Below are 15,046 nucleotides of genomic sequence, written 5' to 3' on the forward strand. Positions count from 1 at the left end.
CTGAAAATCTGCTTTCAGGAACACCCAGGTAGTTGATCCTGTAACTTTGAAGGTAACTTTGTAAACAGTTTCTGAATTTATGAAGAATCTGCCCAGAAATTTTTAGTAGCAACTAGCTTCTGTGGCCCAAAAGTTTTACCAATTCTTGTCTTTTCTGAGCCCACGTTGAATGCTGTGACCAGGTTTTCCAAGAAATTGCGCACCAGCCTGAAGTTGAATCTCCCAATACTCCATGACCCATCCACCAGGATGACAATGTCAGCGATGGCTGGAGTCTCACAGAAGAATTTTACCTCTGCAAAGTGCAAACCATAAAAGCGCATGTGTTACTGTCAGAACTCTTAACAGTGGGAGTCAATTTCAGTTGTCATTCAGATAACTTAGTGCTAAGAACGCAATAAAGTTCCATCAAAGCTGCCATCTTTTTTTTTTCTTTTTATAACTCTTCCCTTAAATGCATTCTTCCAAGGAAAAATTTGTAGTAATGGTTGGCAGCAGACTTGAGGGTTCTGGAAAGAGTTAGCAAAGTGTTGTCAGGTTCCAGCCAACCTGGCAACTCACCCTGCTGTATGCTTTAGAAAGTGGTGTCTGTACAAAATCTTCCAGCCTTGGGCTTCAGCCTGTAGGAAATTCTTTCCAGGAAAGGTCTCAACAGTATCAGTAAGGGTCATCTTCCTGGGATGGGCTGATGGCTAGAAAGAGTCAAGGCTTCTCTCCTGCCCTGGTAAGCCTATGTGAGATAAGTCTTGGAGAGGTATTTAATCTAAAAATGGCACAGAGACCTTTGATTAAGTAAGATGTTAATCTAAAAAAGAGAAAGTTGGGGAAGGGCTCAAGGCTCGCCCCCAAGTCTAACTCATGTGTTGATGTTGTTACTGGTGGTGGTGGTGGTGGTAGTGTTGCTGTTCTTGTTGCTACTGCTTTTCATATTGTTTCTATATGTCGATGAGTTTTTTTTCCTAAAGATAGCTAAGTAATTGGTGTTTCCATAAGTATTTCACATAATGATCCATAAATAACAGCAAGCTGTTGGCATGGCACCCCCAGGATCTGACCATCATGGATGGTGTCCACCCACTGCAGGAATGTTGGGGAAGAGGAGAGAAAAGCTGCCTTCACAACACAGATGGATCCCTGAGTTAGCACAGGTCTATGGATGATGAGTTGAAACCACTGCTGTTCATAGAGAGCCAATTGGTGGTACATTCTTAATGTGGTTTACAAATCTTTTAAAATATTATGGAATCTTTAGTATCCTAAATGCTTCAATTTTGTTCATCTTTGCTGGATTTTATACTAAAATAGAAGTGATTGTGTGTGTGTGTGTGTGTGTGTGTGTGTGTGTGTGTGTGTGTGTGTGTGTGTGTTTATACATGCTTTTACTTTTTTTCCAGACCAGAAAATCCTTACTTGGTTTAATGTCTTAACATTAAAATGACAACATAACAATATTTGAAATATAATTTGTATATTGAAAATCAATATGCAGAAAATCACAATCAAAGAACTGAGCCATCAGTGGGATGTGCTCACTGGTATAACAGTGGCAAGTCTCTGGGTTGAGGATCCCAACTGCTATATAGATTGAATTCAATGTCTACTGCACAAGAAGTAATTCATACCTAGTACTGTAAGTATCATTAAAACCCACGGTTAGCTGGGCTGTGGTGGCCCACGCCTTTAATCCCAGCTCTTGGGACGCAAAGGCAAGCAGATCTCTGAGTTCAAGGCCAGCCTGGTTTACAGAGTGAGTTCCAGGACAGCCAGGGCTACACAGAGAAACCCTGTCTCAAAAAACCAAAAACAAACAAACAAACAAAAAACCCACAGTTAGGGAGGTCATTAGCCCTGGAGGGAGAATCTATTGATGTTGTTTTGATAAGTAGACATGTTGTCAAACTGCCTTGGAAAATCGTGTTTGTGATAATAGATTTGTGCTGCTCTCGGTCAGAGAAGCTACCTATGGCAGTGGAGAGTCGCTAATGCCGAAATTCCTAACTGTTCAAACTACAGGGAATAAGCGACTATAAGTATGCAGCCACAGACAATATTTACATCAACCTCCCTCTCCAAGGCTCAAGGAAGATGGAGAAAGCAAGGAGAGAAGAATTTAAGAGCCAAAAGATAGGGAGGGGCATGTGCTGTGAAATGCTGTCTTTGGAAATGGCGTGGCAGTTGCACACATAAACTAAGAGCAGTTATGGCTGCCTGTACAAGCTGAAACAAGTCCAAATTCCAGTATAGAGTGTAGAGGGGTTCTTGATACCCACCCCTAGCTGAGTTTGTCCATAGCTGCTGAGGGAGGTAGAGCTACTTTTCTCTGAACAGGTGGCCATTGGTAGGTTGTCCATGCCCCACTGGTTGACACTACACCCATGTGCACATGGGCATCACCCAGTAGATTATGCCAAAAGTAAATGACTTGAAGACAGAGATGAATCAGGAAAAGATGGAGCTGGAGGCGGGGTGGGAGGAGGGGGGTAAGATATGGCCAAGATCCATGATATATGTGTATGAATTTTTGAAAAATTAAAAAAGCAAAATGCACCTGGGAGGGAAAGTGGATGGGGAGTGGGGGCAGAGAGGGAAACTTGGTCTGGTATTGGGTGAGGGAGAAGGACTGAAGCCCTGAGGGTCAGCAGAAATCATGGAAACAGGCAACCTCAGAAGGTAGGAAGATGGGGGGACCCTCCAGAATGCACCAGAGAACTTGGAAGTGAGAGACTCTCAAGACTCAAAGGGATGGAGCTTAAATGAAATGCCAGACAGTAGGGAGATGGAACTCATAGAACCCACCTCCAGTAGGAAGACAGGGCATCAAGTGAGGGAGGGGGTTGCCATCCCACAGTCAAAACTCTGACCCCTAATTGTTCCTGTCTGAAAGAACTGCAGGGATGGAAATGGAGAGGAACCTGAGGAAAAGAAGGTCCAGCGGCAGGCCCAAAGTGGGATCCAGCTCAAGGGGAGGGCCCAAGACCTCATTAATAATGAGGCTATGGAGTGCTCACAAAAAGGAGCCTATCATGACTGCCCTCCAAAAGACCCAACAAACAGCTGAAAGAGTCAGATGAAGATATTTGCACCCAACCAATGGACAGAAGCTGCTGATCCCTGTGGTTGAATTAGGGAAAGGCTGGAAGAAGCTGAGGAGGAGGGCTACCCTATAGGAGGACCAGCAGTCTCAATTAATCTGGAGCCCTGATATCTCTCAAATACTGGACCACCAACTAGGCAGCATACACCAGCTGATATGAGGCCCCAACACATATACAGCAGAGGACTGCCAACTCTGGGTTCAGCCAGAGACGATGCTCCTAACCCTCAAAGGACTGGAGGTCCCAGGGAGTTTAGAGGTCTGGTTGGGTGAGGGGTGGGTGGTGGATACATCCTCTCGGAGACAGGGGTTGGGAAGGAGGTATGGGATGTGGAACAGTCGGAGGGTGGACTAGCAGCAGGGAGGGGAATAAAATCTGGAGTGAAAATAAATAAATAAATAAATAAATAAATAAATAAATAAATAAATAAATAAATAAGTGACCAAAAAAATTGGCTGCACTAGTGTGGCTGGCAAAAGAGACAGGCAGTTTAACAAATTTGTCTTTGCATCCACCACATCACATTTGCTTAAAGGAGCATGATTTTTTCCAGACATAAATATGCATGGAAGACCCAGATCTTTTTACCAGGCGAGGGAAAATGTATTTGCCAATGGACTACTCCAGTCATCATTATGGAAGGAAGCTCAATAGTACAACTCAATCCAGAGGTATTATTTACATTCTTGGCCCTAAATTCCCCTTATTTAAGAGAAGAAAGATACCAGTTTTGCATTTGAGACTCAGCCCTACTGTAACTTAAGTCTAAAGCAAATACTGCTACAATTTGTGGAAGAGAAATTCCTTAGGTTTTGGACATAATCTGGACAAACGGTTATCTTATTATACTTCAAGAGCCCATGCTTATTAGTTTTTAAATGAGGAATGCCAACTCACAAATGCTGTTGTTTTGTTTCTTTCAAAAACATCTACATATATTAAATAATTGGGCAAATGTACAAACTTTTTTTTTTAGAATGCTCCTTTTGCTTACACTTTCATGGGCTTTCTTGCTGCCTGTTTTTGCAATGCTAGGCACTGAGCCAAGGGCCACACTCATCTGAGGCAAGCACCCTCCCACTGAGCCATCTTCCCAAGCTTAGAAAAGACCACAGAGTGGAAATCCCTTCTGCTTATCCAGAAGAGTGAGGAAGCTTGTCTTTACTATTTTCAAATGATTTCCAATTAAAAATATCCTCTTGATTGAGCTCACTCATAAATTAAATAAGTTATAACTAGGTCACAGTATAAAATGGAATATAAGTTCAAATATTGATTAACTAATGATACTAAAGTTTGAAAGGTTGTTCACATTACCAAAACACCTTAAAGGAAGTTAAAATCCATGCGTAAGATCCCTAACCACATTACTGGAAAGTCTGAGGCGAGAAGACCCCTGGGATTTGGGGCTATGTGGAGAGGCTGTCGCAAACAAACAAAGTGAATGATAAGAGTGATGAATTACAAACAGGAAGAGATACCACACAGCAGGGAAAACATGACTCTCAAGAATAAAGAGCCATGGGTAGATGTTCAAAAAGACAAGAGACAACGGCCAATGAGTGAACAAATAAAAACTTAATTATTTTAGTGGCCAAAATAAGATCATAGTGAAATATAATGTGTGTTCGCTCAACTGGCAAAAATTAATAGATGTATGGACACTTATAGTTGCTCTCAAGATGAAAAATTCCTCAGCATGTATTTACCAAACCATGTCTGGAAACACTTGTTAAAGCTGGAAAACAGCAAAGGAAAGCTACCGTTGTGTTCACAAGTCAGATGACTCAACATAAGAATGATATCAATTGTTCTGAAATTGATCTTCAGATCTTAACCCCAATAAAACCCAGTTAACACATGTTCTGGTTTGTTTCTGTTACTGTGGTAAGTCACTGACCTGGTTTTACAGGTCTGATCTGACTATGTAGGAACAAATGACATGGCAGGGCAGGAACATGCATTTCACAGAGACCAGGAAAAGTCAGAACCTGAAATAACTCAGAGCACGACTGCCCTGCTGACCTATATCCTGCAAGGAAACCCTGTCTCTGCTTCCTGCCTTTTATTTCCGCCCCATGACATCATATTGTGAATCCATTAAGGAATTTACCTATTGATTAAGTCAGAGTCCTCTCCTTATCTAATTGCCTCTAACGTCACCATCACAGACACAGGCATTAGCGTGCCTCCCAATTCAATCAAGTAGATAATTAAGTCAGTCACCACAACATTGTTGATCAATGATCTAACACAGCACTTCCCAATATTCCCATTATGGACAGTTGTGAGCCACCATGTGGTTGCTGGGATTTGAACTCAGGACCTTCGGAAGAACAGCCAGCACTCTTAAGCATTGAGCCGTCTCGTCAGCCCCAATATTCTCTTCCTAGCTTCATCTTAGTTCTTCCTGGAATGTCTTACTTCTTAGAAAAGCACTGTGCAGAAATGAATAGTAATTGCTTTATGTCCATTATCCTTTATGTTATTAATTATGACTGAGCTATAACTGCCTATACACTTGAACAATATTAATCTATATATGTCTGTGGAAGTTTTTCTTCTTGATGAGACAGTGAAGCCGATTGTTCTGTCTTCTGAGTGTAGGTCTCTATAATGAACTAAGTAGAGCCTGAACAGAGCCAAAGACAAACTAGGAGGGAACATCTGCCAGCTGTCTAGACCCTCTGGGACAGCATTTTCACTTGCCTTGAGCTTGCTGGGTTTTAGTCTGGAATTGACACCATCAGCCTTCAGATTTGAATGGAAACTACACTGTTCTTGTCTCCTGAATCTCCAGCTGGCTGGCTGCCTCCATGATTTTCTGAGCCTGTTCCTTATAATCTTTTTTACAAATGTCTTTTTTCTCAATTAAAGACCAATATCAATCCTATACAATAAGTGTTCTTACTACTTCATAGAAAAGAGACAGTGTAAGCAGAGTGGGAACTCTGCCCACTCCCCACACACTGAGAAAATGGAAAGTCTGAATTCAAAGGTAGAGCGGACTACAAAGCCTGGGTGGCTTAGATAAATTCACTTCAAATACTATCACAAAAGGAGAGGGGGGAGAGAGAGAGAGAGAGAGAGAGAGAGAGAGAGAGAGAGAGAGAGAGAGAGAGAGAGTCGGACAAAGGAAAAATTATCAAGCTCCCCTTATGAGGAGTTATAAAATCAAACCCATGGGCATTTGTCCTACAATCGACCCACAATGCATAACACCACAGCAGCTTGCAGGAATGTGAAGCCCAGTCACGGCACCACAGCCAAGAGAACATTTCAGCTGCCACTCAGAGTCCTGAATCATAACAATAACTGACAGCCCTATAAACAGCACAGTCATCACGTTCTCCTCTCCCCAGGGCCTGGGAGAAGACAGCTGCTTCCACATTTAAAGGGCTATCACCTCAGAAAGGGGATTAGGAGTTTCTCTATGCCCACAGGAGCATCCGGGTGACAGATTTTAACTCAGTTACAGGCAGGGTGTCTGCTTTGGGGAGCAGCAATGTCCCTGTTAACTAAAACAGATGAGCCAAGCATGGTGATGCATAGCTGTAACCACAGAACTTGAGAATAAAGCAGGAGGATTCTCATCCATTGAAGGCCAGCCTGGGCTACATAGTAACACAGACCCAAAGGACATGCATGGTATATACACATTTATAAGTGGGTATTAGCCATAAAGTACTGGATAACCAACAAACCCGAAGAAGTCCAAGGGAGGATGATTGAATCTTTCTCAGAAGGGAAAACAAAGTAGATATTGGAGGCTGAGGGAGGAGGGAACTGGGTGGACAAGGGATGAGGAGGGGAGCAGGATGGGAGGATCATATGTATGGAGACAAGGGAAGAGAGAAGAGAGATTGGCTGGGGGTGGGGGGCAGTCTCTGGGATGTGCCAGAGACCTGGGATGGGGATGCAACAAAAGGTCTATGGGAGTGACTCTAGCTGAGATTCCTAGCTGTAGGGGATATAGATAGATCCTGAAGTGGCCACTTCCTGTAGCCAGGCAGGTCTCCCAGTGGAGAGATTAAGACAGCAACTCACCCACTAAACTTCTGACCCAAAAGGAGTCTTTTCTACAAGATGTGCAGACACAAAGACAGAGGAAAGACTGAGGGAATGGCCAACAATGACTGCCCCAAATCAAGACCCCCATGGGCAAGAACCAATCCCTGGCACTATTAATGATACTCTGTTATGCTTGCAGACAGAGACTCAGCATAACTGTCTTCTAAAAGGCTCCACCCAGCATCCCATGGAAAGAAATGCAGAAACTCACACCCAAACATTAGATAGAGCTCAGGGAGTCTTACGTAAGAGTTGAGACAAAGACTGTGGACCCAAAGAGGGCAGGAACTCTATGGGAAGACCAACAGAGACAACTAACCAGGACCCTCTGGGGCTCCCAGGGACTGAACCACCAACCAAAGAGTGAACACTGGCTGGACCTAGGCCCTCTGTGCATGTGTAGCAGATTAGCAGCTTGGTATTCGTGTGGATCCCCCAGCAATTGGAGCAGGGATGTCCCTGAGTCTATTGCCTGCCTGTCTGTAGATCCCACGCTGCTAAACGAACCGCCTTGCCTAGCTTCAGTGGGAGAGGATGCACCTAGTCCTGCAGCAACTTGATGTGCAGGGTGTGTGTGTGTGTGTGTGTGTGTGTGTGTGTGTGTGTGTGTGTGTGTGTGTGTGTGAAGGGGGCTTCTCCTCCTCAAAAGAAAAGTGAAAGGTGTAATGGGGTGGGGGGGGGAAGAGTTGCATGAAAGAGTACTGGGAGGAGGGGAAGGGCAGATACTAGGTTGTAAAGTGAATAAATAACTTTTTAAAAGTCTTTTCTTTTTTTTTTTTGAAAAAAAAAGTGAGATCGAGGAAAGAAAGGATGGGACAACTGAGAGTCTCAAATATCTTCTCTTTGGCCTAACTATGTGGCTCTCTAATAACTTCCAAAGCTAAATCATAGGAGTCCTGCTCCCTCCCCAACCACAAGACTGAGCTAAACTATTGATTGTGCTTGGCAAAGCTTTACTGATCTCTACCACTTTTGACTTGTCTGCATTTATTCCTCACTGCATGCCAACACAGTTATTCCTTCCCCAACACCTCCAATTTCAATCACTTCTCACACACACACACAGAGAGAGAGAGAGAGAGAGAGAGAGAGAGAGAGAGAGAGAGATTATCTACCCTCTCAAAAGTGAACTTACCACAACAAAGATATCTAACCTAGATTGACTTGAGAAAACACAGTGCTCCCTAACATAGTTGATATGACATCAGCTTTGAATATTCGTTTTTACACTTGCCCAGCTACTTCCCAACTTCTTCAACAGTGACTCTAGAAAGGCTATTTTGTCTTATCAGCTCTGCTTCTGTTGTGGATTTGGTCTAATACTGCATGCATTATGTTAATTTGGTCCCCAAAATTGAATGAGAATCTGCACCTCCACATGTAAGACACTGAGGGAGCCTGTCCCATCGCCAGTTGTGGTAAATAAAGCTGGCAGCAGACAATGTCTGAGCAGGGAGACAGAGGCAGGACTTTAGGATTCCCTGGCAAGGGAGTGGGGAAGGAGCAGGAAGAGGGAAAGCCACAATGCTGTTAAAGGAGTAGAAGCTACAGGAGTAGAAGCTACACTTGAGGTGTGCTGGACAGAGAATGTAGCCAATATGTAGGTGCTGGGAAACTCAGCCTGACAGAGCTGCAGGGCTGGGTCCAGAGCAGCCAAGATGGAATGTAGGTTTTAGAAGTAATAACTCAGGAATATCAGAGGGGAGTATATTAGCCATGTGGAGGTTTGGAGGTGGCCCAGCCATTGAGCTGTTAAGGCATATTAAAATATAAGGCTGCGCATGTGTCTTTCATTTGGGAATCCAGAACCTAGCGGGTAGTGAGCGAAGACAATTTGAGTAGTTATTTGGGTTCAGCACCAGTTTTCAGATACAGTTTTCTCAAAGTCTAGAGCCAGTGCGTAACAGTCCCGTTTGTTTTCATCTTGTCCTAAGGTATGTGGCTCTGCAATCATACAGATTTTTTTTCTGAACACAGGGCTGTCTACTTAGTTGTTCTAGGTAAATGCCTATGAACTCAATAGCTCAGCAATCCCTGTGACTAATTCACTAATAACAAGGAGTCCTTGACAACTTTAAGCCCAAAACATCTGCTCCTTTTGATGCCAATAGTTCATTCTGCAGGAACAGACATAAGACATTCTAGAATACTCTCAAGTGAGAATTTAGGTACTGATCAGAGAAGCTCCACCATTCTGAAAAGAGATGGACTCTGCCAAAGTCACTAACAGTACTTACAGTAACAAAGTAGCTGTTTAAAATGTTACAATTTCTTTCTCAAATATGGAAATTTGAAAGTTTCCTTTGCTTTTTTTGGAAGCTAGGAGTTCTCACTACTGTAGAATTTATGAGTTGAAAGTAATAAGTGTCCAAGAAAAAGAAGGTGTCCAAAGTTTGGTAAATACCAAAGGTTGTAGAGGAAGAATGAGAAATCTGGAGGTCAAACACTAGGAAAAGTTCAATTCCCTTGTACTCTTGGTGGGCTAGGATTCATCAAAGGAACAGGTGAATAGAGTGTGGGGCTCTGTGGTTACTGACTGACTGATCTTGTCTCCTTTTTAAAAAATGTGTACCCTATAACTTGTGGCACAGAAAGGGAAAGGAAACAGAATTTTTTCTTTCTGCTGTATTTAAAGATCTTTTAATAAACATGGCCTCTCTCAGTCTTCTCCCGGATTCAGAGCTTCTTTCCTTAAGCCCCCAACAAGCCAGCTATCCACAGACAGTTCAGGAGGAGCCATGAGACACTAGTACAGTCACTGTTGCTGATATGCCCAGTTTTCTAAAGACACAGATTGAAGCTACAGACTCAGCCAACCGTGAAGTGAAAGTACTTTAAAAATTGTATCTGGACTGAACATGTACACATTTCTCCTTTCCCCCTTGATACGCAGTATAACATCTATTTCTATTACATTACTCTATTAGGTACTATGAATAATCCAGAGATGATTTGAAACACATGGGAGGATATGTGTATTATATATTCATGTTGAAATAATTTTTAAATTTTGTTTATTTGTTTATTTAAGGCACTTTAGCAGGCTCAAGTTTGGGTAAAGGGGATTCAGAGTCTGTCTTCATAGTTACTGAGGCATGACTTTATTTTCTTTTTAAAATACACACATGCACACACACACATACACACACACACAACAGGAATAAAAACACAATTTCCTTAAGATCCTAATATAAGCCATACATGATAGTGTTGACTGCCCTCCACAGCCCTACATGCTAATAGTGAGTATTGTGCTCATTTGTAAAACAAAGTTGGCACTTAGAGGGTTAAACTGTCCAAGACTGCACAACTAGACAGAAAGCAGAGGAGGACGGTATTTCAGGGACTATTTGACCCCAAACCTGGATGCTGTCTAAGCTATGCTGGCACAATAACAAAGACAGTGAGAAGAAAAAAAAATTAATTTTGAGACAAAAACTACCCGTGCAATAATGCTTCTGTTTATTCTCCCAAATTCAGACTGGAAAGCCACTCCTTTTCTGATGTCATGCAGAGCCTGGCCACTCAGGCTCCAGGAAGTGCACAAAGCATTTACTGCCTTGAGCTTGACTCACTAGTTTTGCAGTGGCTCTGTGTTTCAACAACACATTAGGGAAAGCACAGAGAGCAAACCAGGGGCAAAAAAAAAAAAAACTGAAATGAAAGAAAGAGTCTTTCTGCTGCACATTTGTTGCAACAGGTCAGGGTCTCCCAACCTTATAAAGTTATCTTCCCATAAGAAGACCTTCTAGACATGTTTTATGTCGGATTACCTCCTCATGAAATCCTGATGTCATTACTGTATTACTGTTTATGCACTTATGTATACCTAAGCTATGGACATAAAAGGAATAAATAAAATTTTCAGCCTCTGCACCCAAGAACCAATTTTGCCCCTTTGGAGTCTCACACCCAGTGAAGGATGATGCATGTGTTAAACCACTGTTTTGCAAAAAAAAAAAAAAAAAAAAAAAAAAAAAAACTTCACTCTTGTAAAGCCAGGAGCATCTGAAGCCAAGCAGAGATAAATGGGCAAGTTACACATTTCACAGGGTTGTTTGTTTGTTTGTTTGTTTGTCTTCAATTCTTCCATGGGATGACTGTTACTGTCTGCATGGGAAATGTCCCCCAAAGGCTGGTTTATCTTTGACTACTTGGTCCCCGGCTAGCTTTGGGAGTTGCAGGAGCTTTAAGAGGCAGAGATGCACAGGAGGAAGTGAGTCTGAAGTGATGCTGTAAGACTATAGCATGATCTCGCCTCCTATCCTGTGTCTGTTTCCAGATCCACAGCAATGTGAGAAAGGAGCTATCACACATTCCCACTGCCACGTGTCACATGCCACATGCCAGTCATGCCATCCCCACCATGATGGCCTATAACTCCTCAGATCATAAATAAAAATCAATGAAGCCCTTCTCCCTTAAGTCTCTTCTTGTCAAGTATTTAGACACAGCAAGGAAAAGGGACTGGGGCCCTAGGTGCAACAGTGATTGAACACAGGTATGCATTGCCCAGGAACACTTCCATCCATAACTGACCGTGTATGCGACACTGTGTCCCATATTCTATAAGAGTGCTGAAATGTTCCTGTCATCTAGTGAGATCACTACCTTCAGAACGAAGTGCAATGCATGGCTCATTTGTTTGTGATAATGCTGGTGATGACCAGTCTTACAAAATATAGCACACAGACTAAGTGCTGAGAATAATATTTGAAAATGCTGATAAGTGACCATGCTTGAGGTTTGTGTTTACCATAAAATGCATTGGTTTCCGACAGTGTGTTTCTCCTATTCACGAGTTTACTATACAGCATTTGTAGTGTCATGCTAGCCACCGCCTACTGTATCTCTTGTTAACTGCACTCAGTTGCATCGGGAACCAAGGTGAATGACAGACCTGTTTATGCAACCTTAGTGCAAGTAACAGTGTGGAAATAGATCCACAGATAAAGCATCTACCACGCAAGCAATAGACCCTGGGTTGGAATACCGAGAGTCTGAGGAATGGCACCGTGCACACATCTGTTATCCCAGCTCTCCTATACCAAGATAAGAGACAGAGACAGAATAGACCAAGGAATCTCACTGACCACCTAACCTGGCATACACAGACATGAGTGAGAAACCCTATCTCAAACAAGGCAAAAGTGAAAAATGACATATGAGGTTATTATCCTCTAGCCTCCACACGTGAGCTGTGAGGTTCTGCTCATACACACACACACACACACACACACACACACACATACCATACACATATATACACATACAAAGGTATCTAAATGTGTTTAAGTATACATTATGATGTTCAAAAAACAATGAAATTGGCCACTGACAAATTTTTCAAGTTTCCTGTGGTTGGGTGTGATGGTCTAATCCACATTTGTGGTAGTTTGAATAAAAGTGGCCTCCATAGGACTAGAGAGATGGCTCAGTGGTTAAAAGCACTGACACTCTTCCAGATGTCCTGAGTTCAATTCCCAACAACCACATGGTGGCTCACAACCATCTGTAATGGGATCCAAATCCCTCTTCTGATGTGTCTGAAGACAGCTACAATGTAGTCATATACATAAAATAAATAAATGCTTTTTTTTTTAAAAAGTGGCCTCCATAGGCCCAGAGAGACTGACACTGTTAGGAGGTGTGGCCTTGTTGGAGTAGGTGTGGCTTTGTTGGAGGAAGTGCATCATGATGGGCAGGCTTTGATGTGTCAAATGCTCAAGCCAGATACAGAACAGCATTCACTTCTGCTGCCTGCAGATCAAGATGGAGAACTCTCAGCTCTTCTATCCACCTGCGTGTCTGCTTGAATGCTGCCATGCTTCTCACCATGATGATAATAGCCTAAAGTTCTGAAACTGTGAGCCAGCCCCAATTAAATGTTTTCCTTTATAAGAGTTGCTATGGTCATGGTATCTCTTCTCAGCAACAGAAACCCTAACTAAGGCAACATCTACAGCCCAATGCCCCACTTATGGAAATGGAGTCAGAATTTATCCAGTGCTTGCTTAAAAACCCACCTATATGCTTATGTTCTAACTGATCTTTCATTCCCCCTGTCTAGCTGACATTTAAATCCCAAATATCCCCACTATTTCCAAGATGAATCCACAATCTTGAGTTTGGCATGTGTAAGCCCTGGAAAACTAGTGGAAAGGTGATAATGTTTTTTAAATCAGTCTCTCGGTTATGCATTAAGAACCATAAAGGTGTCAAAAGTGAAGTTAGGATGTGAAAATGTGCCTTGAAAGCCATCAGAGGACCTGGCTGTATCCAAACATAATTAGCTTGCATAATTCAGAGCTGGCTCCTCATCTGGAGATGCCAGAGGAAGCCTGTGTTGTGCTGCACGGGTCTATGCAAGCTCCATGAGAGTAGACATCTACCAACCGTGAACAACAGTTAATCACCAGGAGATACCTCAGTGCTTGCCCAGTCTACTGACAAATATCAAATCTTCTCTATCCAGTTACTGTCAAACTTAAAGGATACGCCTCTTAGCCAAGTATGATGGTAAACACTTAAAATCCCAGCACTGGGGAGTTGGGGGTAGGAAGGTCAGGAGTTCAAGGGCCAGCCTCAGCTACATAGCAAGTTTGAGACAAGCATAGAGTATATGAGACTCTTTCAGAGATAGAGAGGGGAAAGAGAGAGAGAGGGAGAGAGGGCAACAGAGAGAGATAGAAATAGAAATTGACCTATAAATATATTCTCTAGTATTTGGAGGATCTTGTTTATTTTATTATAGTGTATGGTTTTTGTTTATTTGTTTGTTTTAACAACATGTAGCCCAGGTTATCTCAGAATTGTAGCCTAAGCTGACATTAAAGTCATCCTCCAACCTTAGCTATGTGCTAAGACTGCTTGGTTGAGCCACCACATGCTTAGCTTGGAGTATTCTAATATTAATAATAAATGCTTAAATAGTATTCACTGCCTTCTAACTCCTTAACTTACAATAATTCGTTCAATCTTCACAGCTAACTCAGGAGTTCTCATGTTTCAGGTTAAAAAACAAAACATATATGTGGGTGGGCATAGATGAAATGGAACCTTTTGAAGATTCGTAAATGAGATTAAATCCTAAGCAGCTCTGATTGAAAATAGCAGAACAGACCAAACGGTCTCAGAAAAGAAATCAACTTAGTAAGGGATTTAGTACCAAAACATTGGAAAGGTTTAAACACTCTAAAGCAAGAATCAACAATTATATTCTGAAGAGGTCAAGATAGGAAATACTTGCTGGCCATATGATCTCCTCTGAAACACGCCAATTCTGGTGATGTGGGAGAGCAGCCACAGAGTGTATGTCAGGAATGAGCAAAGCTGGACCCCAATAAAACATCACTTAAAAAATAGCAGAGGACTTGGCTTAGCCCATGGACTATTGTTATTTTGGAAAGAATAGCAAGTCCATCTCTTTTGGGGTTTTATTTTCTTTAGAAAATCACAGCTCTATTGTATCAAGAAAAAAATACAAAAATTTAAAAAGAAAAGAAAATGGGAGTTTTAGTTTCATCCCTTCTCTCTCTAGTACAGAGAACAACAACAACAAAGAGTTTATACCATGTGAAATTGCTTGATCCTGCCTGATATCAGAAGCTAAGCATGGTCAAGCCCCATTAGTACATGGATAGGACAAAAGAGACTTGAAAAAAACTATCAGAAAAGAAAGAAACCTTGTGCTTCTTTTCTTATCTGGCCCATAATCTTTTCCAATCTCTTTCTATGTTCCTATGCAAAATTCCAAAAATAACTAGAGAAAGCTGTTTGGACAGCCATGGAGAAGTAACCGTTCATGTCCATGTGCCAACATTGTGCTCAGAGGCAAATACCACTTTTGTTTGCAAGCTGGTTTTTAAGTACTGAAGAAA

At 42.2% G+C, this 15,046-nt stretch overlaps 1 protein-coding gene across 4 annotated transcripts in view; it reads right to left on the reverse strand.

Moving 5' to 3' along the window:
- Col14a1 (collagen type XIV alpha 1 chain) overlaps window positions 1-15,046 on the reverse strand; it is a 232,495-nt gene that overhangs the window by 167,325 nt on the left and 50,124 nt on the right. For all 4 annotated transcript variants that reach the window (XM_021183602.3, XM_029469983.2, XM_085831724.1 and 1 more), the window contains exon 6: window positions 140-295. In XM_021183602.3, coding sequence (XP_021039261.1) covers window positions 140-295 — 156 coding nt within the window. The remainder of the gene's footprint in view (window positions 1-139; window positions 296-15,046) is intronic.

Source organism: Mus caroli, unplaced genomic scaffold (assembly GCF_978045245.1).
Source record: "Mus caroli unplaced genomic scaffold, Mus_caroli_1 scaffold_16, whole genome shotgun sequence".
NCBI classification, from domain to species: Eukaryota; Metazoa; Chordata; class Mammalia; order Rodentia; family Muridae; genus Mus; species Mus caroli.